Here is a 22,830-nt window from a genome sequence, read left to right on the forward strand (position 1 = left end):
TTGAGGGGGGAGTGTGGTGGGTGGCACAGGGCATGCTGTTTGGTGGACAAGCCAACCAAATGATTATGACGGGAGAGGTGGGGGAAAGAGAGTTCCCGTCATGGCACAGCGGAAACGAATCCGGCCGGGAACCACAAGGTTTCAGGTTTGATCCCTGGCCTCGCTCAGTGGGTTAAGGATCTGGCGTTGCTGTGAGCTGTGGTGCAGTTTGCAGACGATGCTCAGATCTGGCGTTGCTATGGCTGTGGCGTAGGCGGGCAGCTGTAGCTCCAGTTCCGCCTCTAGCCTGGGAACCTCCATATGCTGCCGGTGCGGCCCTAAAAAAAAAAAAAAAAGAAGTGGGGGAAGGAGAGGTGGCAGACCCAGACCGTAAGTAACATATAGTGGATGCCAAGTGTTGTCAGAGGAAGAGATAGGAGAAGGGGGCAGGGCAGACATCTGCCTAAGGACTTGATTTACAGGAATCCAGGGTTATACGACCCGGAAGGGGTGGGCAGCAGCAGGCTTCAATCCAAGGCCTTCAAAGCCAGCGGGTGGTCTAGGGACCACCCACAACACAAGCTCCTGAGGGGCCTGATAAAAATCGCTGAAGGCTGGGCTACACCCAGCCCAACTGACTTCACAGGGCCTGGACCTCAGGAATCCTCATTAATTCACAGGAGCCCCAAATGATTCCAATACAGTTTGGTTGGAAAACCACCACCCGGAGCTTTTCTGTCTCTCCAGGCCCAGCCTTGGTGACAGGGGATGGTTCTCAGGGCTCCTAAAAGGCACAAGATGATTCACTTTCACGGTCACAGAGATGCTGACATAAACACTCCCAGCCAAACCCAGGGAGTTCTGGGAATTACAGTGAGATGAGGTTGGTGGGGGAAGAGGGAAGCAGGACGCAGGGGGAGCTGCTGGCAGGAGTGGCAGGAGGTAGGCGAGTTTTATTTGGTTGCTTGGTTGTCTTTCTGTTGGTTGGTCGTGGAAGGTCCTATTCAGGAACCCAGCAAACAAGCCCTAGTCCCCAGTGCCTCCCAGGCCTCAAGGACAGGAGGCAAAGAACCAAGGATGTAGACACTTTTTATTCCACAACCAGTAAATTCCACCTCCCACACAGTGATAACCAATTCTTGAGCTTGCCCAGTGATCCAGGCCAGGGCTGTCCCACAGAACCTTCTGGGATGATGGAAACACTTGTCGAGCCGCTGGTACAGCGGCCACTCATCAGTTTTGGTGACCGAGCCCTTGAAATGTGGCTGGAACAGCTGAGGAAACGCACTTTCAATTTAAATTAAAGTCAAATGCCATGTCTCCGCTTGTGATTCCCGCACTGCACAGTGCAGCTCTGGGCCCTGGCCCAGCCCAGGGGTCTGTGTGGTTCCGAAGCCACCTCTGCGGAGAGCAGGTGGCAGCAAGACAGGGAGACGCGGCAGCCGGGCGGCGAGCGGCGTGCGGTGACTCAGAGCGGCGGGACGCCCCGGGCGCGCCGGATCAGGTTGGCCAGCCGCTTGGCCAGGCCGCCCGTTCTGGGCTCCTCGATGTGAAAGGTTCGGGTGAGGAGATTGTAGAAGGAGCCGTAGCACACGGCCACCACGGTGCACGTGAGGCAGATGACGTTGTAGGGCATGCTGAAGTCCGGGGTGGGCAGGTTCACCAGCAGCGGCTCCGTGTAGAGCCGCACGAAGTGGCTGGAGCCGTCGGAGACTGGGAAGCTGCGGGCGGCCGAGCAGGGCGTGAGGCAGGACCGGCTGCTCCTCCCCACCGAACCCCCCCCTACACCCCCCTCCCCGCCCCGCCTTGGGCTGCCCTGAGCCCATCTCCCTGGTAAGGGTTTTCAAAGCTTTCTTAGCCTCAGAGCCTTTTTTTTTTTTTTTTTAAGGCCACATCCATGGCATATGGAGGTTCCCAGGCTAGGGGGTTGAATCAGAGTTACAGCCGCCGGCCTACACCTGAGCCACAGCAGCAACATGGGATCCGAGCCTCGTCTGCGACCTACACCACAGCTCAGGACAACGCAGGATCTCTGACCCACTGAGCAAGGCCAGGGATCAAACCCGCATCCTCTTGGATACTAGTCAGGTTCGTGATCCGCTGCGCCACAACAGGAACTCTATTTATTTATTTATTTTAATTTTCAGAATATTGCAAAGCCTCAGAGCCTTTTAAAGCTCAATGCATAAATCTGATCAAAGGAGAGCTAGGCTGTGCTGACGGAGAGGAAAGGGACCCTGTCCTCCCTTGGCTGCCGCTGCCTCTCCCTTGGCCTTCTGGTCTCAGCCTAAAGGCCATCTCCTCAAAGAAGCCCTCCTGGATGACCCACCATCTGACTCCCCAGTAACCCCGAGCCCATCACCCTCTGGAACAGCCCGTCCCCTCTAGCCTGTGAGCACAAGCAGGGCGGCGGCAAGTTTCCTTTCTTCACCACTGCACACCCAGTGCTCTCTGAAGTTCCTGGCAGCTGATAAGCGCTCAATTAAATATTTGTTAAGAGAATCGATGAGGAAATGTGGGCTATACGTACTGCTCATCTCACCTGCTAATTCTCCTAGAGGCACTTTAGGATCATTTCATAAAGGTTGTACAAATATTATGGACCCCAAGGGTTTTAGTTGGGACTGAGTAAATCTACACATGACTTTGGAAGAGGCAACATCTAGCCCCAGGCCACCCTGCGGGAACCTGACCCTCTGTGCTGGTGCCTCCCGGTCGCCGGCAGCTGAGGTCACACTTACAGCGTGTTGAAGAGGGGGCTCTCGTCCCAGTCCACGGGTTTGGCGGCCACCACGCTGGGCACGAGGGCGCTGAGGACAGAAGGGCTGCAGAGAAGCCCACAGATATTCCGTGAGCCATGTTCCTCACGGGTCCTCCATCACCAGTAAGCCATGGAGAGGGTGGGTCAGGAGGCCGGGGGGCAGCAGGTGACCGTTGGGGGAGCCCACCTGACATAGAAGCCGTGGTTGGGGTCCGGGGTGTACTCAGTCCACTTCAGCAGCGCCCGCTCAAAGTGGATGGAGACCTTGGTGACAGAGTTGGCTGGCAGCTGAATCAGCATCTCCAGGAGGTGGGGCTGCAGCCGGTCCCGGGCAGGCTGGTAGTGGATGTAACCTGGAGACAGGCAGGGCCCACCCACAGCTCTTTCAGGGCTCAGACCACCTGCATCTTTTGTCCCTACCTATTGAGGCCCCGGGGGCGGGCCCTGGATCGGGGTGCTGAGAAGGAGGGCTTTGGATCACAGAAGCCTGGCAGGCTCACAGGAGGGAGGAGGATCTCAGAAAAGGGAAAAGATGTTTCCAGGGCAGCCGTCCCAGGACGTATTCGACCTAATCCATCTTCGCATCCCCAAAACTGGGCCACCAGACATCAGGTGCCTCACGGGATGCAAGAGGAAGTCCACAGAACCACCTGGGAAGTCTTCTTGCCTAAAACAGCAGACCTAAATCTAATCAAGTTTCTTTTCTTTTTTCTTTTTTTTTTTGTCTTTTCTAGGGCTGCACCCGAGGCATATGGAGGTTCCCAGGCTAGGGGTCTAATTGGAGCTGTAGCCGCTGGCCTTCATCAGAGCCACAACTCGGGACCTGAGCCAGGTCTGTGACCTACACCACAGCTCACGGCAATGCCAGAGACCAGGGATTGAACCTGAAACCTCATGGTTCCTAGTCGGATTCGTTAACCACTGAGCCACGACGGGAACTCCTAATCAAGTTTCTACATCGAACCACCAATACTCCAGAACACACAAAGGATGGAGGAACGCGTCAAACGCGGACAAGTCCAGAATGCAGAACATCCTATGCAACCAACGACCCAGTTCTGTCAACAATTAGAAAAAAAAAAAAAAGACTGAGGACTGTTTTATAGATTAAAAGAGCCTTAAGAGTAACATATCCATTAAAATTTGAATAACAGGGGAAATAGGGGGGGTATATACAGGAACTCTGTACTTCCTGCTCAGCTTTTCTCTAAACCTAAAACTGCTCCAAAAAATATTGTCTATTAATTTAAAAGAGAGAGAGAGAAACATAAGAGCCTATCAAGCAACTGTAATGTGAGGATCTTACTTTGGTCTAATTTGAACCAATTACAAAGTTATTTTCAGGACCACTGGAGAAACAGGAGTGATAATGATAGATTATATATTTGCATACTGAAATTTTTAAAGGTGAATTGATACAAGGTCTAGGGTTTAAGATACTCCACAGAAAAATAAGAAACCAAGAAAATAAATAAAAGGACAGATGGAACAAAAATGATGAGAAGCTGTGGCACAGAATAGAGAGCCCGGAAATGAACCCACACTCACATGGGCAATTAATCAATGATAAAGGAGGCAAGAATATACAGCGGAAAAAAGACAGCCCCTTCAAGAAATGATGTTGGGAAAAGTGGACAGCTATATGAAAATGAATCCAACTGGACCCTTCTCTCATACGTAACAAAAATAAATTTGAAATGGATTAAAGACTTACATGCAAAGCCTGGAAAGATAAAGCTTCTGAAAGAAAACACAGGCAGTATGCTGTTCGACTTTGCAGTACTTTTTTGGAGATGTCTCTTCAGGCAAGGAAAACAAAAGCAAAAATAAACAAGTGGGGTTACGTCAAACCAAAAAGCTCTTGCATAGCGAAGCAAACTACTAACAAAATGAAAAGACAGGCTATAGAATGGGGAAAAATATTTGCAAACGCTATGTCCAATAAGGACTTAATATACAAAATATGCAAAGAACTCCTACAATCCAACATCAAAAAAAAAAAAAAAAAGGAAAGAAAAATCTGATTAAAAAACCGGCATAGGTCCTAAGTAGACATTTTTCCAAAGAAGACATATAGATGGCCAACAGGCACATGAAAAAATGCTCAACATCACTAATCATCAAGGAAACTGTATATCAAAACCGCAATGAGCTATCGCTTCACACCTGTCAGAAAGGCTGTCATCAAAAAAAAAAAAAAAGAAAGAAAGAAAGAAAGAAAGGCTATCATCAAAAAGACCACAACAGGAGTTCCTGCCACAGCTCAGCGGTAACAAACCTGACTAGTATCCATAAGAACGCAGGTTTGACGCCTGGCCTCACTCAGGGGGTTAAGGATCCAGCGTTGCCGTGAGCTGTGGTGTAGGTCACAGACGTGGCTGGGATCTAGCATTGCTGTGGCTCTGGTTTAGGCCAGCGGCCATAGCTCCAGTTAGACCTCCAGCCTGGGAACCTCCATATGCCATGGGTGTGGCCCTAGAAAAGACAAAAAAAAAAAAAAAAAGAACTGTCTTATGAGCCAGCAACTCCATACCTGGGTATTTATCTGAAGAAAACGAAAACGTTAAATGGAAAAGACAAATGCACCATAATGTTCACAGCATGATTGACAACATCCAAGACATGCAAACAGCCTTAGTGCCCACTGTTAATGACCAGATAAAGAAGAGGCGGTACATAGAGACAGCAGAATATTACTCAGCCATAAAAAGGAAGGAAATCTTGACATCTGCAACAACGTGGACAGACTCAGAGAATATTATGCTAAGAGAGAGAAGTCAGACACAAAGGTAAAAATATATGATATCACTTACAGGTGGAATCTAGAAAATAAAACAAATGAACATAACCAAACAGAAACAGGCTCATAGATTCAGAGAATAAATGGGTGGTTGCCAAAGGGGAGAGGGTGGGAGGAGAAGAGAATTGGTGAGGGAGATTAAGAGGTACAAACTTTCAGCTGCAAAATAAATGACTCAGAGGCATGAGATGTACCGTGTGGGGAATATGGTCGGTAAACTATGGATTATATTTGTATGGTGACAGATGGTAACCAGACTTATGGCAGTGATCATTTTGAAATGTACAGAAACACTGAATCACTATGTTTTGTACCAGGAACTAATATAGTGCTATAGGGCAGTTATACTTCAAAAATAAACAAAACCCACAGAAAAAGAGATCAAATCTGTGGTTAGTGAAGAGGTGATGGGTGGGGGGAAGGGGAATAGAATGAAGGCAGTCCTAAGTACAGACTTCCAGTTCTAAAACAAGCGCTAGGAGTTCCCGTCGTGGCGCAGTGGTTGATGAATCCGACTAGGGACCATGAGGTTGCAGGTTCAGTCCCTGCCCTTGCTCAGTGGGTTAAGGATCCGGCATTGCTGAGTGGGGTGTAGGTGGCAGATGCGGCTCGGATCCCGCGTTGCTGTGGCTCTGGCGTAGGCCGGTGGCTACAGCTCCAATTAGACCCCTAGCCTGGGAACCTCCATATGCCACAGGTGTGGCCCTAGAAATGGCAAAAAGACAAAAAATAAAAATTAAAAAAAATAAATAAAACAAGTGCTAGAGATGTAATGTACCATGTGATAAAGATAACTGACACTGCTGTACATTACCTATGAAAGTTGTGAAAACAGTAAATCCTAGGAGTTCTCATTACGAGAGAGAAATTTCTATTTCTTTAATTTAGAATCTACAGGAGAGAGTGGATGCTCACGAAACTTATGGGGGTCATCATTTCATGACATACACATGTCATGTATGATAAGTCAAATGGTTATGCAAACACCTTGAATTTATACTGTGCTTTGTGTCCATTCTATTTCAATACAACTGGAAGAAAAAAATAAACAACAAACGAAAAAGAGGATACACAGCTAGACTGCAGAGGTTGAGTGATGGGTTCAGGGGAGTTCATTATAGTATTTCATTTGGGTATGTGTTTGAAATTTCCCAGAGCAAAAGGTGAAAAAAAAAAAAATCAAACCAGAAAAACCTACAAAATACACAGGTAGGATGTTTGAAGTAGAGATTTTGAAGATGGTATAGATCTTGGGGCTGAAAATAAGTAAAGATTTTTTTTTTGGTCTTTTTAGGGCCACACCCGAGGCAAATGGAGATTCCTAGGGGTTGAATTGGAGCTATAGCTGCCGGCCTATACCACAGCCACAGCAATGCCAGATCCGAGCCGCATCTGTGACCTATAGCACAGCTCACAGCAACGCTAGATCCTTAACCCACTGAGCGAGGTCAGGGATCAAACCTACATCCTCATGGATATTAGTCAGGTTTGCTACCACTGAGCCACAGTGGGAACTCCCCAGTACTCTGTTTTTCATGCTAATCTTTTCTCCATTTGAAAGTCTATGAATCATCAGAAAATAAAAAAATGTGCCCAGAGCACAGGGAAGAAGGAGCGAGTAAGAGAAAAAGATAAGGACACCCCTGCCTTCATCAAGTTCTACTAAGAATCACCAGCACTACTGCTGGTGGGAATGTAAAGTGGTGTGGCCTCTGAGGAAAACAGTATGGCCGTTCTGCAAAAAACTAAAAATAGAGCTGCCATGTGACCCGGCAACTTCATTCCTAGGTGTATTCAAAAGACCAGAAACACTATGCCCTTGCTCAGTGGGTTAATGATCCAGCGTTGCCGTGAGCTGGGGTGTAGGTCACAGATGTGGCTCGAACCTGGTGTTGCTGTGGCTGTGGTGTAGGTCCGCCCCAATGTTCACAGCATCATTATTTACAATTGCCAAGATATGGAAGTACTTAAGTGTCCATCAACAGATGAATGGATAGGAGTTCCCTGCTGGCTCAATAGGTTAGGGAATCGGGCATTATCACTGCTGTGGGACAGGTTTGATCCCTGATCTGGGAACTTTGGCATGCCATGGGCACAACCAAAAAAGCAAAAAACAATTTAAAAAAAATAGAGAATGGATAAAGAAGATGTGGTATATATACACACACACTGAAGTATTACTCAGCCATTAAAAAGAACAAAATTTTGCCACTTGCAGTGACATGGATGGACTTGGAGGGCATTATGCTAAGTGAAAGAAGTCAAACAGAGAAACACAAAGACTGAATGATACCACTTATATATGGAATCTAAAAAAACACAACAGGAGTTCCCGTCGTGGCTCAGTGGTTAACGAATCCAACTAGGAACCATGAGGTTGCAGGTTTGATTCCTGGCCTTTCTCGGTGGGTTAAGGATCCAGCGTTGCCGTGAGCTGTGGTGTAGGTCACAGATGTGGCTCGGATCCTGTGTTGCTGTGGCTCTGGCGTAAGCCTGTGGCTACAGCTCCAATTCAACCCCTAGCCTGGGAACCTCCATATGCTGCAGGAGCGGCCCAAGAAATGGTAAAAAGACAAAAAAAATAAAAATAAAAATAAAAACATACAACAAACTAGTGGATACAACAAAAAAGAAGCAGGCTCAGATCCAGAGGACAAACCAGCAGTTACCGGTGGGGGGGACAATATAGGGGTTCTGGAATGGGAGGTCCACATATTGGGTAAAGATAGGCTCAAAGATATATTGTACAACACAGGGGATATAGCCAACATGTTGCAGTAACTGTAAATGGAGTGTAACCTTTAGAAATTGTATACAGGGAATTCCCGTTGTGGCGCAGTAGTTAACGAATCCGACTAGGAACCATGAGGTTGCGGGTTCGATCCCTGCCCTTGCTCAGTGGGTTAATGATCCGGGGTTGCCGTGAGCTGGGGTGTAGGTCACAGATGTGGCTCGAACCTGGTGTTGCTGTGGCTATGGTGTAGGTCAGCAGCTACAGCTCTGATTTGACCCCTAGCCTGGGAACCTCCATATGCTGCGGGAACGGCCCAAGAAATAGCAAAAAGACAAAAAAAAAAAAAGAAAGAAAAGAAATTGTATACAAAATGGAGTTCCCTGGTGGCCTAGTGGTTAAGGATTAAGCCTTGTCACTGCTGTGGCTTGGGTTGGATCCCTGGCCTGGGAACATCTGCATGCCACAGGTACGGCCAAAAATAACTTTAATTTTTTTAAAAAACAAAAATTGTATAAAAGAATTTTTTTTTTTAATTATCACTAGTACTATGTGTTTTAACGGTTTTTGCTAAAAACTACTTCCAGGTCTGGCATGGGGAGGCTACCCTTTCCAGTTCTCAAACTATTCCTAATTCTTAGGTATACCTACCTGGGTCACTTTACTATACACCAGAAATTGACAGAACATTGTAAATCAACTATAATTTAAAAAAAAATTTTTTCCTTGTGTTTTTAGGGCTGCACCCATGGCATATGGAGGTTTCCAGGCTAGGGACTAAATAGGAGATGTAGCTGCCAGCCTATACCACAGCCACGGCAACGCCAGATCCAAGCCTCGTCTGCGAATTACACCACAGCTCATGGCAATGCAAGAGGCTTAACCCACTGAGCGAGGCCAGGGATCAAACCTGCGTCCTCATAGATGCTGGTCAGATTCATTTCTGCTAAGCCACGACAGGAATGCCTAAAAAAATTTTTTTTTAATAAATAAAATTTTCATACCATTAAAAAAAATAATAAAACTATTCCTGACTCTTTTTTTTTCTTTTTTTTGGATCCTAGTCAGGTTCATTAACCACTGAGCCACAGAGGGAGCTCCAAAACTATTCCTAACTCTTGATGCCTATGTAGACTGCTGAAATACTCCCGGAATTATCCTGAGAAATGAGGCTCTGGGGGGCCTGGAGGGAGAGGGAGCGGGGGTGGGAGGTGGGGCCTGGCTCAGGACTCAGTGCTCACTTGGTTTGTTTTCCTTGCCCTTGGAGGTGATGGTGAGGGTGTGCACGTACAGCCGCAGGTACCAGGGCACGGTGTCCAGCAGCAGCACAGGGAAGGCCCGGTACGGGTGGGTGTTGTACAGCAGCGTGCTCAGCTCCCCGTTCTGCAGCCCATAGCCACTCACGTACCGCTGGGCGTGCAGAAAGGGCACAGGCGGGGCCTCTGTGCAGAGAAAAGTCAACAGTTAACAGTTCCCTGGGAAAAAAAAAAAAGGTCATTCTCCACCCCCACTCCCTGGGTCAAGTTCAGAGTCTCAAAGCCAGGGAGGGGATGGAGGAACACTTTGCCATCAGAAGTGGGAAACCTGCTTTCTAGAAGCGTCCTTGTCTTCCCCGACCACAGCGATGATAACAGAATTACTCTTATTTACTAAGTACTTACATGGGTTGAGCTCTGTGCCCCTTCCAACCCAAACCAAATGGTCTCACGATATTCTGTACTTTTCCTTGGTAACACCGAACATAATCACAATAAAAAAATGTTTTGATTCCTGCTTCAACTATTAGGTGCTATGTTTCTCAAAAGCAGGGTATTTCTGGAGTTCCCATTGTGGTTCAGTGGGTTAAGAACCATATATAGTGTCTATGAGGATGCAGGTTTCCATCACTGGCCTCGCTCAGTGGGCTAAGCATCGGCGTTGCCGTGAGCTGCGGTGTAGGTGGGAGATGTGGCTTGGATCAAGGGTTGCTGTGGCTGTGGTGTAGGCCGGCAGCTGCAGCTTCAATTCAACCCCCAGCCTGGGAACCATATGCTACACGTTTGACCTTAAAAAAAAAAGCAGGTGTCTTCAAAAAAACGTGTTGACTGAATGGATGAATGCATGAATAGCCTCTGCATTTTCCATTAATTATCTCTGTTACTGTCCCCATTTGACTCCAGAGATCTGGGTCCCAACACATGCCTGTTATCTCATGGTGAAGGGCGGGACTGCGAGTCCTGCCCACAAGGTGAAATCGCTGTAGTCCCCAGTGGCCCAGCAGCCCAGCCCTCAACCCACCATTCTCTGGGGGTCTCTTCCACTTGAGCTGGAGGTTGAGGCTGCGTGAGTTGTTGATCACGGCCGAGTCCAGCAAGTCATAGACAGCATAGGTCCTCCGGGTGCCCAGGATGACATCCTGGTACGTGGTGAGGGGGAGCGGGTACACCTCCAACGTCTCATTGTCCTGGGGACACAACGGCAGGGCTGAGAAGCCAGCTGAGGGTCAGGCTAGCTGTGGGGGCAGAGGGTCGACACGTGTGGCTGGAGATCTTGGTACCTGGCTGTAGCTGGTGATGTCCACGTAGACTCGGCTCTGGGCAGCCAGGGGGCAGGGCTCTGTGAGGGTTCGGGAGAACATCCGGAAGAGGGACCAGTCTGCGGAGCAGAGGGCGGCGATGAGCGGGGCGGGGGAACTAGGCCTGCTCCTCCGCATCGAGGGGACGGGGCTGGTGATGGGAAGGTAGGGATGTGCTGCTAAGGCAGCTTACCTTTCTTTCCCTGCCCGGTGACAAAGGCATCAAACACAACAGAAAGGGTCTGCCTCAGCTCCCAGGAGACGCTGGTACAGCGAGCATCCTACCACAAGGGCCAGAGGGCAGCAGTGAGGACGTACGACTCCCCCAAGCACACAGCCCCAGGGACTCCTATCTGGACTCAGTCTCTTGTCTGTTATAAATGTCCCCATCCATCGATTTGCTAGTGTTCAGACTGAGCTCTTGACCCAGTGCCAGCAGCTTTATGCGCATCAGTGGGATGAGCCATCGCCAACCACCAGAGGAACTGATACTACTGTTAATCTCATTTGACAGATAAGAAAACTGGGGAAATAAAACGACTCACTCAAGGTCATGCCAGCTGGTGAGTGGCTCAGCGAGCAGCTGCCCCCTGCACGGCTATGGCTGTTAACCAGCATGCTCCACAACAAAGACTGGGCGAACGCTTGCCAGGCAACCCCTCGGTTTCCCTGGCACGTGGCCAATGCCCTGAAGCATCATTACATCTCCCGCTACTGGCTCCGCCCTCCTCGGACCCTGGGCTACGCGTCTTACCTGCACCTTCTCTCAGAGCCTCTGGGTGGCGCCCACCCCCGGCCCCACGACTTACTCTGCATACAGGGCGCATATGCACTGCCTGGGAGTGGTAGCTCGTGTGGAACAGGCGATCAGCCTTCAGCAGCACCGAGAGGCCCGCCTGGAGGAGGTGGGGAGGGAGGAAAGGTCAGTGGGGGACCCGAGCATGGGGTAGAGGCCATCTGTCAGGTAGTGAGGGGGCATCTGGCAACTCCATCCACCCTCAGGGGCTCCCACTGGTCTTCAGGCCCCTCTGGCCTCACCTTGGAACTGCAGGGCAAGAGTTTCTTCCACGGGGTGAGGTTCTCGGTGCAGACAACCTCCCGTGGCAGCACCGCATAGCGCAGGAAGGAGTGATCCGTGTCTAGGGGGACAGAAGCCTGTCTGGGGAGGGCCTTGGGGCCCCCCTCCTCGGGACCCACACTCTATAGAGTGTGGTGTACACACACATACGTACACGTACACACACACACACACACACACACTCCAGCACCACTGCCCTAACAGTCCCAACCGGGGTAGGGTAGGGTGAGTGCCCTCCTCCCTCTAGAAGAAGGCAATGCAGAGACAGCGGGATCTCAGAAGCCTTCCTGGGGGCCTGCACACAGAGGGGATTCACAATCTGGTGGTGCTGAGGAAGAAGGAAGCAGAGGAAAGGTTGGGGCTAACAGGTAATGGGAAGCAGGAAAGGGCCGCCGAGGCTGTCTCACCATTGGCCAGCCCCAGGGGTTTGAAGGAGGCGGTGGGTGTGACAGTGTTGGTGGAGTCGATGAAGTTGAGAGAGGCGCAGAAGATCCCCGAGAGGACGTTACTGAGCTCCTTCCAAGATTTATCCACACTGGATGGAGACACAAACCCGCTCTCTGTCCCAGGCTGCGTCTGCCCCCTCCCTTCAAGCCCGCAGTGGCTGCCAAGCCGTGAGACTGGCCGGCTGCTGGAGCTGGAAATGCCCCTGCTTGGCCTGCGCCCTGGGTTGCCCCTCTCAGGCCCTTCTTCCTCCCTCTCCTGCGGACAGCCCTGCATCTCTGCTTAGGTGGTTTCTCTCCTGCCTGTAAATGCCCTCCTCACTCCTCTCCACCCACCTCCAAGGAAGACCCCCCTCTTCCAGGAAGCCTTCCTGCCCTTTCAACCCCAGCCTCCTCCCGGGCAGCCACTGTTCTGCCTCTCAGAAGGGCCCTTCTGGGAAATGACTGAGTGGCAGCAGCCTTTTGTCCTAAGCATCTTTTCTCCTCAATTAGGCGGGTGGGCAACCTGAGGACAGGGAGGAAGTCTGGGTCATCCATGTACACCCCACAACACTATGCAAAGTGCCCCACACCCCAGAGGCCGAGATCAGCTCACTGATCCACCCTGGGGTGTGCTCTGCTGGGCAAAATGACACACTTCGCTGTGAATACCCTGAGTGAGTCGTGGTTCTACCTTCAGGGTGGGACGTCTCACTGAACAAGGGAAAACAAGCATAAGCATCAAATGAAATTCGGTGTCAGAAAGACCAAAACAGAGTTGCTCTTTATAGTAATAATAGAATCAGATTAGAATTCCGAACATCAGCAATTACGAAGGCAGATGCGACAGCGGAACGGTTGGGAGAGAAGGCAAGGAAGCCAGAGTTCAGGCAAGAGAGAAAGGCTTGGCAAGTTCAGGGGCTTGCTCCTCATTTGACCATCAACTTGGAGCTGTCCTGGGGTCTTTCAATAATACTCTGTTCAGAGCTTCCCAATTGCTCCAATCTTTAGGCCTCAAATAAAGATGGCAAACTGCAAGTTCAAAAGCTCTACTAAAACCATAGCCATGTTTCATTTGATATGCACAACATTAACCCACGTGGCATTTCTTAAATTTTTAAATTACTCGCTGATATTTAAATTTGGCAAGTTTCACATTAAAATCCATATTTCTGGTATTGCTCAAAAAATGAGAGTATCAGATGACAGCAGGCTTCTATTCCCACATAGCCACATCCATAGGGGCTGAGTGGCAGCTGTCCTCCAGAGCTCGCCAGCCTGCTGCAGGCCCCACCTCTCTATTACTATCCTAATTTTTTTTTTGTTTTTTAGGGCTGCACCTGAGGCATATGGTAGTTCCCAGGCTAAGGGGTCCAATCAGAGATACAGCTGCCGGCCTACACCACAGCCTCGGCAACGCGGGATCTGAGCCACGTCTGAGATCTACACCACAGCTCACGGTAACGATGGATCCTTAACCCACTAACCAAGGCCAGGGATCGAACCCACAACCTCATAATTCCTAGTTGGATTCATTTCCTCTGCACCACGATGGGAACTCCCTGCTATCCTAAATTTTTTTTAAAAAAAATCATGTATGAGCTACTGATTTCCCACAGGGGGGTTAAGAGGAAATGTCCAATTGCAGTACCTAACCCCACCCCTCGCCCAAATAAAAGCAATTTTTCTAATACAGAAATCTGGCATCTTGTGGGCCAGTTCTAGTTCATACATATTTTGTTTGGTCCTCACGACATTTTATTATTATTATTTTTTTTTTTTTGGTCTTTTGTCTTTTTAGGGCCAAACCCACGGCATATGGAGGTTCCCACGCTAGGGGTCTAATTGGAGCTGTTGCTGCTGGCCTATGCCAGAGCCATAGCAATGCCAGATTCGAGCCACGTCTGCGACCTACACCACAGCTCATGGCAATGCTGGATCCTTAACCCACTGAGTGAAGCCAGCGATCGAACCCCCAACCTCATGGTTCCTAGTCGGATTCGTTTCTGCTGTGCCACGACGGGAACTCCTATTATTATTATTATTATTATTATTATTATTATTATTATTATTATGTGAATGAATGTCTTTTGGTTATCCATGGAGGAAGTTCCCATTGTGGCTCAGCGGTAAGGAACACAACTAGTATCCATGAGGATGCAGGTTCTATTCCTGGCCTCGCTCAGTGGGTTAAAGATCCAGTGTTGCCATGAGCTGCAGTGTAGGTCACAGATGCAACTCAGATCTGGCATTGCTGTGGCTCTGGCATCGGCGGGCAGCTGCAGCTCCGATTTGACCCCTAGCCTGAGAACTTCCATATGCCATGATGCGGCCCTAAAAAAAAGGACCAAAAAAAGGGGGGGTACCGAATCTGCCAGAGCTTTCTATTGCCTCTATAGATATATGCACATGCTACCTTGGGTCTGGAAGTACTGGGGAAAAAAGTATATTCAGCAAAGGAAAGAATGCCCCCAAGTCAGAATATTTCTTACATCCAACGCCAGATTTACCCCCATGGAATTGCTGCCAAGGGCAGTGGCAGGATGACAACACCTGCCCAGCCACATTCCCGCCAAGGCCTGCCGCAGGCCTCAAGGTGAGCACTCACTCAGTGACAGTGTCTTGGAACCAGACCCAGAGCTCTGCACCTGACGGGGCCTGCATGAAGGGTGTCCCCCAGTATCGAGTCCTCCAGAAGCCTTGGGTTAATGACAGGTGCAGCTCCCGCAGAGAATACTTGGAGATCAACTGCCCCAGGGCTTTGGGGAAGAGCCTATAATGAGACACTGGAGAAAAGGGAGCAGGTGAGTGATGATGATCCTGGAGGGAGGGTTCTCAGACACTCAAGAGAAACAATACACCCCAGCTCTGGGTTCAGAGGAATCTAAACTCCAGACCAGACTCAGTCACCTACTAGCAATGTCATCTTGGAAAGGTGCCTTTACCTCTCTATGCCTCCAATCTCTTCTTCATAACCGTTCACAGAACTTAGCACTGCGCCGAGCACCCAGGATAAATGGTCATCTCAAATTGTACCATCATCAGTGTTGCAACAGAGGGTTCTAACTAAAGGTTTAGAGTGGCAGCCTGGAGCTGCGGAAAGAGCACTGGACTAGAAGTCAGGAGGAGTCACTCCCCCTCTCCAGGCCTCAATTTCTTCATCGGTACGATGGGATTGTTCAACAACTATTCTATCCTTCCGCGAGGACCCTGTTTGTCCGGCCCCACGACCAGGGGCCAGAATCTCATCCAGGGATCAGTCCCCGCCCCCTAGGCTAGCCTACGCCCCACTCCCAGCAGGTGTCACAGTACCTTTCTCCCATCAGCCTCCTCACCTTCTTCCCGCTGCAGATCCAAATCCCAGCGCGTGCGGAACTGGAATGTGGCGGCTACGTCCCCAGAAGGCAGCGGGGTGATGACAAGCTCCTCCCGCAGGCTATCGCGTGGGGATTCTGCCTGGCTCCAGCCGCCAGGCCCCAGGAGCAGCAGAACCGACAGAAAAAGCGGCACCGCCGCCGCCATGCCTGCGGCTGCTTCCGCCTCCCAGTAGTCCCGCCCCCTCGGATGGCCGGCCTCCAATAGGAAGAGCGTAGGAGAAGCGACTTCCGGTGCCATCCTGAAAGCGGGGGTCCGGCTACCAGAGCAACGGCCTAGATGAGCCCCTTCAGGACTGGTGCGGGTAAAAGGATGCTGAGCCGGCACGATGGGTGGTGGGCACGTGAAGTGGCTCGGGCCTGGACTGAGGACCCCCTTCCCCGCGAGAAAGTGCTTAATAATATCGAGCGTCGCTGCAGCCATTGTCCCTCCGCTATAGTTGAAGAAACAGACTGGGTTCGATCCCTGGCCTCGCTCAATGGGTTAAAGAACTGACCTTGCCGTGAGTTGTGATATAGGTCGCAGACGCGGCTCGCATCCCGCCTTGCTGTGGCTGTAGGCCAGTGGCTACAGCTCCCATTGTACCCCTAGCCTGGGAACCTCCATATGCCGTTGGTGCGGCCCTGGAAAGACCAAAAAAAAAAAAAAAAAGAAAAAGAAAGAAAAGAAAAGAAGAAAGAAACTGATGAAAATGATTACTTTTGCGAGGTCGTACGGCCAGGCTCCTGCCTCCCTTAATTTCTTGTCTCTATTTGCTGGGCCTAGCCAGCTCTTCTGGTGCAGAACTTTTGCACAAAACTCTCAAATAATTCACCCTTTTATTATGAAAAATTTCACACATACAACAAAGTTGAAAGGTTTAACACCTGTTTACCCATCACCCAGATTCCACCATTAACATGTTACTATGCTTACTTTATCACAGTCTATAACTCCCTCAATTCATCTTAAGTTTTGATGCATTTCAAAGAAATTTCAGACATAAGGACACGTGCCCTTATATAGTTCAGCATCCATACCTTTAACTAGAGTTCAATACTTGCTTACATTTTTCTTTTGATGTAAAACTTACAAACATGAATGCACAGCTCTGGAGTGCACATTCACTGAGTCTAACAAATAGATATACATGTGTAACTGCTGTTGAGATGTGTCTGTAAACCCCCTGAAATTTGGCTAATGTTCCTTGCCAGTCAATCCCTGGGCGCGCCACCTTCCAGAGGCAACCACTGTTCTGACTCTTCTCCACAAAATGGATTAATCTGTTCTAGAGCTTCATATAAATGAAATCATCATTTGTTATGTATACTTTTTTGTAAAAGGCTTGCTTCAGGGGAAGAATGTTTTGGTGAGTCGTTCATCTTCTTGCATGTATGAGTGGTTTGTTTCTTTTCATTGCTGTGTAGTATTACATTCTGAATATACTGTCATTTACCTGCTCTCCTGTCTGGGTACACCTGAGCCCTTTCAAGTTTTCTGTTCTTATGAGGTAGGCTGCTATGTAAGTTACTTTGCAGACATATGCTTATCATTTCCTTTGGGTACATAGTTAGGAGTGGACAAAGAGAGGATATATGTTTAATTTTATAAGAAACTTCTAGATCTTTCTCCAAAATGCATCATTTCGTAGTTGTACCAACAATGTTCCCATAGTTCCACATCCTGATCAGCATTTGTTTTGTTTTGTTTTGTTTGTCTTTTTAGGGCTGCACCAGCAGCAAATGGAAGTTCCCCGGCTAGGGGTCAAATCGGATCTGTAGCTGCAGCCCTACACCACAACCACAGCAACACCAGATCCAAGCCATGTCTTCAACCTACACTGCAGCTCATGGCAACGCCAGATCCTTAACCCACTAAGCAAGGCCAGGAATTGAACCTGTGTCCTCATGGATACTAGTCAGGTTTGTTATTGCTGAGCCACAGTCGCTTTTAATTTGGGAGAGTTTTGAGGTTTTGGGGTTTTTTTTTTTTTTTTTGTCTTTTTGCCTTTTTTCTAGGGCCGCTCCCGCGGCATATGAAGGTTCCCAGGCTAGGGGTCTAATCGGAGCCGTAGCCACCGGCCTATGCCAGAGCCGCAGCAACGCAGGATCCGAGCCGAGTCTACGACCTACACCACAGCTCATGGCAACGCCGGATCCCCAACCCACTGAGCAAGGCCAGGGATCAAACCCGCAACCTCATGGTTCCTAGTCAGATTTGTCAACCACTGCGCCACCACGGGAACTCCCGAGTTTTGAATTTGTGTCAGTGGGTGTGTATACAGTGTTATCATCGTGGTTTTAATTGTGGTTACTTGGTATCTAGTGATGTCAAGCATCTTTTCATGTGCTTTTTGGCCATCACATATTTTCTTTTGTGAGGGGTCTGTTAAAATCTTTTTTTCCATCTCTCTCCTTTTGAACTGGCTTGAGTCATAGGAGTTACAAACAATTCCTGCTTTGGTTTCTCCACCTCCCCAAGGGGAAACACATTCATGAAGGATTTTGTGCAGTCTTTTGGTAAAACCCACAACCCTACTTCTCTGAAGAGCCAAATGTGGTGTTCGGTGGGTCTGACAAGGTATACCCCAACTTGGAATTCCCTGGTGGCTCAGTGGGTTAAGGATCTAGCGTTTTCACTGCCATGGCTTGGGTTGCAGCTGTGGTATGGGTTCAGTCCCTGGCCCGGGAACTTCCATATTCTGTGGGCACAGGCAAAAAAAAAAAAAAAAAAAAAAAAAGACATACCCCAGCCAACCAGAGAGGAAATGTCCAAAAGATGTCCTTATCTCATTATGCCCTCATTCTACTTACATCCATTATTTCCACTGTACTAGATAGGGATTAGAGGGAAGGCCATGAGCTTAGATGTCAGATGGACATAGATGCAAATTTCCACACCGGCCTTTATCCAAATGAGCATGAGCAACCTGAGTGTCACCTTTCCTGCTCTGTAAAGTAGATAAAGCTGCTTTCAGGGTTGTAAGGATCGGAAGTTAGGTCCATATAGAATCTGGAATGTAGTAAGTGCTTAATAACCTCTACTGACCTTTACTTGAACAAGTCGATGAGGTGGTTACCATTATCTCCGTTTTACAGATGAATAAACTGAGTTATAAAAACAAATAGTTGGAGTTCCCGTCATGGCTCAGTGGTTAACGAATCTGACTAGGAACCATGAGGTTGCGGGTTTGATCCTTGGCCTTGCTCAGTGGGTTAAGGATCCGGCGTTGCCGTGAGCTGTGGTGTGGGTTGCAGACTCGGCTCGGATCCCACATTGCTGTGGCTCTGGCGTGGGCCGGCGGCTATAGCTCTGATTTGACCCCTAGCCTGGGAACCCCCATATGCCACGGGAGCAGCTCAAGGAAAGGCAAAAAGACAAAAATAAGTAAATAAATAAATATGAATAAAAACAGATAGTTGCCTAAGATCACGGTGAGTGTTGGAGCCAGGACTTGAGTCGACACTATCAACTTCAAAAAAAAGTTTAAGGTGGTTGCTTTGTTTCCTTCTGAAATTGCCTGTCCCCATCCCTCAAGACCCAGCCACCTCCAGAGAAGACTTACCTTCTTCCTCGCTAGTGTACTACAGCCCACATTGCATTTCCATTTCTTGTGGCCATGTCCCTTCCTAGGAGAGCTCTTGGCCACCTTAGTATTTCTGTTGCCTAAGCAAGGAGGCTAGCGTATAGTGCATGTCTGAATGAACAAACAAACAAGACAACACGACAAGACAACACGACAGCAGCTCCATGTTGTCCCCACACTGTTCACAGTATCAAGTTCCGTGCTCTCCTGGGCACCGCTGCAGTGTGAGCCATCTAGGGACTCTCCCCCTGAGAAGTGGTCCCTCCTATTTCCTGCACAGCACAGGATGCTACAGGAGGAGTCTGTTTTATCCCCTCCTCTCTATGCGACAGAAGACACCACTCTGTGGCTGGGAAACTGAAAGCTCAGCTCCTTGCCACCAAGTTGGCTCCACATCATCCCCCATCTCCAAGGGCCCGATGTGGCCTCAGAAAAACAGTCAGCTGGAGACATTGGCTCTGAAGGCCAGCCAAGCCCCTGGGGTTTGGCAGAAGAAGAGGTCATTGTCCAAACAGGAAGTGGTCCTGGGGTCTCCGCTGACCCTAGATTTTCCCAGGCAGGGCTAGAGCTCCCAGCAGCTGAACTGAAGGCTCCCCACAGGCTCACAAACAATCCCACCTCTCCAGAGGGCTGAAGAGCCCTCTGCCCAGGCAGGCTCCCTGCCCTACATCCCTCAGATCTTAGCATCGTGTGCCGGTCGCTATTGATGTGTTGACAGCAACCAAGCTGGTCTAACTTCCCATCATTCACCTTGGAGGGGATTGGGGTAACCCCAAGAGCTGAAAAGCCCTGCAGAGCAGAGCTGCAGGTATCATGGGGTGCAGCTCAGGAGGAGGCTCAGCAGCAGTCAGATAGGAGGTTGAGCCTTGCTACAAAGGAAGGGAGAACGCACAAGAGGACAGAAACCCAGGCTTCTGTCTGCAGCAAAGTCATTTGCAACCCAGAAAAAAACACAAAACTTAACATGAGGCTGGGCCCTGTCCCAGCTTAGAGGATGATCTCAACTTGGACACAGGGCCTTTCAGACAAAAAGAGCACAACCCCCTCCCCCCACCCCCGCCTGTTCCAAGTTTCTCACTAGCTTTAGGAAAAGTACTTCAGAACTGTCACTTACAATGGTCTCCTGCTGGGGCAGAAGCAAAATGGGACTATTGGGAAGACAGCAGCCCTGTCACTCAGCTCAGATGGCACAAAGAGCTTTGAGATTTAGACTGAAGGTCATTGATCCCATGGATGGTATGATGTATGAAGGGAGACGGAATGACTTATTTTTTTCTAATATGAAAAATGACCTGATGTTCCTTAAGGCTAAGTCCTATAACCCCGCGCCCTTTCATTGCACCCCCTCTCCCTGAGCAAACTCACTGGCACCCATGGTTACACTTACTAGCTGTACACTGATATCTATTGTTTTTTCCAGCCCAACCCTTTCATCTAAATCCCACACCCATGGGTGCAAACGCCTACTCAAAACACCCTCTTGGTCTCAAAAGCACCTCAAACTCAACATGTCCAAAACCTGGAGTTCCTGCTGTGGTGGCAATGGGATCGGTGGCATCTCTGCAGTGCCAAGCCACAGGTTCAATCCGCATGCAGTACAGTGGGTTAAAGGATCCAGTATTGCCATGTAGGTCACAGCTGTGGCTCAGATCTGATCCCTGGCCTGGGACCTCTATATGCCTTGAGGCAGCCAAATAAGAAAAAAAATATATATATATCCAAAACCCAATTTTTGACCTTCTTCCCAAACCTGGTGCTCTCCTAAACTCCCCACCTGGATGAAGAACCCTCTGAATCGTCCTGGTGCACAAGGCAGAAGCAGTGGTGGCACGCCTGAGCCCTCCTTCTCTCATACACACCTATCAAATATTTTGGAATTGGCCTCCCCAGTATCTCTTCATTCCTTCTGCTTTTCTACACTCACCCCTACCTCCACTCCATTCCACCAGCTCTTACCCAGATGGCTGCACTCATCTCCACCCTGGTCCCCTCCAATCAGTACATCTCCACAAGGAGTCCTTCCAGCCATTCTTCCCCTAGACCACTCCCACTTAACCCTTCAGACTTCAGCGCAAAAGCCACTTCTGCCAGGGAATCACCTGGCAACCTCTCTGAATAATCTATCAACTCCTTCATAGCGTCAGTCCAAGCTGCAGTTTTACAGGAGTCCCCAGGAGACCCTAAACTCCATAAGAGCAGGACCATGTGTTGTTTTGTTTTTCGTTTTGTTTTGCCACAACCACATTCCCAAGGCCAAGTGCAGTGTCTTACACATTCAACACTTACGATTTATTGAATGAAGGTCATTTATTTGTTTAGACCCTGCCTCTACTCTGTTGAGCTAATCATCACCACTGTCTTCGAGGCCCCTATTATCTCTTGCATGGAGTATTGTGTTATGTCTGGAGCCCGTCTTCCAGTATGTTTGCTCTGCTGCAGCCAGAATTATCTTTTTAACAGGCAACTTCGACCACTTGTAATCCCTCATTACTCCCAATAAAGTTCAAATTCCTCAACATGCAAACTGCTAGCTACCTACCCAATGACTACTGTTCTTTTATTTCTTACTAACAGAGCCTTGATGTGATCAAGACAGCAGGATGCCCTCCTCAAGGATGATCCCAGCCTCCCTAGCAGCCAGGGTGCTTCTGAAAGGTCTGACGGGAAGTATAGACATCAGGCGCATTGGTAATTGAAACTTGAAAGGTTAGTCTTTCCAAAGACCAGAATTTCCTTTCTTCTAGAAAATGCTGTGTCCCTATGTCTACAAAAATCTGTAAATGGACATTCCTCATGTTAGCAGTTCTACCAATGAGAGAAAAGTGGACACTCCTGGCGTTCCCATCATGGCTCAGTGGTTAATGAACCCAAGCAGTATCCACGAGGACTCGGGTTTGATACCTGGCCTCACGCAGTGGGTTAAGGATCCGGCATTGTCCTGAGCTGTGGTGTAGGTCACAGATGTGGCTTGGATCCTGAGTTGCTGTGGCTGTGGTGTAGGCTGGCAGCTGTAGCTCCAATTCGACCTCTAGCCTGGGGAGCTCCATATGCCACTGGTGTGGCCCTAAAAAGACACACACACAAAAGTGGACACTATCGGCTAGAACTCCCAAAAGTGCTTCTCAAAATAGGAACAGACCTCTGACTGTGCCTTTTTTTGCCCATCCCCAATTTCTTCTGCTTTCTGCCAGTTTCAAAGACATGATGGCTGAGGCCTCAAGAGCCATTTTAGACAGCAGATGTCAATGAGAATTCCAGCCATGTACCTTAGACGGCTCAACAAAAAGAGCCAAAAAGGACCTTGGTGTCTAATGACTGTGGAGCAATCATACAGCCCCGTACTTTGGACTTCTTTTATATGAGGAAATAAAATTTATACCTTAAGTCACTGATATTTTACTAGCAGTCAAACTGAAACTTGATACAGGCTTCAAAGCATTCAAGACCCAACCTTCGTCAGTCTTCCCCTCTCCCCTCATCTCCTGCTCAAATTCAACAATTCAGCCAAGCTGAATGTTTTTCAGTTCCTGAGGACTATTTCTTTCTATTTAAAGTCTTTCCAAGC

General features: G+C 48.9%; 1 protein-coding gene across 1 annotated transcript; it reads right to left on the reverse strand.

The window, feature by feature from the left end:
* Window positions 1–1,051: 1,051 nt before the first annotated feature.
* PIGT (phosphatidylinositol glycan anchor biosynthesis class T) lies at window positions 1,052–15,882 on the reverse strand. The gene is made up of 12 exons (XM_047771010.1): window positions 15,661–15,882; window positions 14,934–15,111; window positions 12,311–12,438; window positions 11,864–11,964; window positions 11,635–11,721; window positions 11,019–11,106; window positions 10,808–10,905; window positions 10,549–10,714; window positions 9,513–9,713; window positions 2,928–3,093; window positions 2,721–2,804; window positions 1,052–1,700 (listed from the first exon to the last, which is right to left on the reverse strand). The coding sequence occupies exons 1-12, from the start codon at window positions 15,845–15,847 to the stop codon at window positions 1,448–1,450; spliced, it is 1,737 nt and encodes a 578-aa protein (XP_047626966.1). The 5' UTR covers window positions 15,848–15,882; the 3' UTR covers window positions 1,052–1,447.
* Window positions 15,883–22,830: the final 6,948 nt, after the last annotated feature.

This window comes from Phacochoerus africanus, chromosome 3 (assembly GCF_016906955.1).
Source record: "Phacochoerus africanus isolate WHEZ1 chromosome 3, ROS_Pafr_v1, whole genome shotgun sequence".
NCBI classification, from domain to species: Eukaryota; Metazoa; Chordata; class Mammalia; order Artiodactyla; family Suidae; genus Phacochoerus; species Phacochoerus africanus.

What these genes read in the sequence shown, in the direction of transcription:
- PIGT (XM_047771010.1), bottom strand. Translation starts at nt 15,847, where the DNA reads ATGGCGGCGGCGGTGCCGCTTTTTCTGTCGGTTCTGCTGCTCCTGGGG. An exon ending in ACCCCTGGGGCTGGCCAATG is followed by an intron (nt 11,965 to 12,310) that starts GTGAGACAGCCT and finishes CTGTCCCCCTAG; the next exon opens with ACACGGATCACTCCTTCCTG. An exon ending in AGCCCCCTCTTCAACACGCT is followed by an intron (nt 1,701 to 2,720) that starts GTAAGTGTGACC and finishes GGCCGCCCGCAG; the next exon opens with CTTCCCAGTCTCCGACGGCT.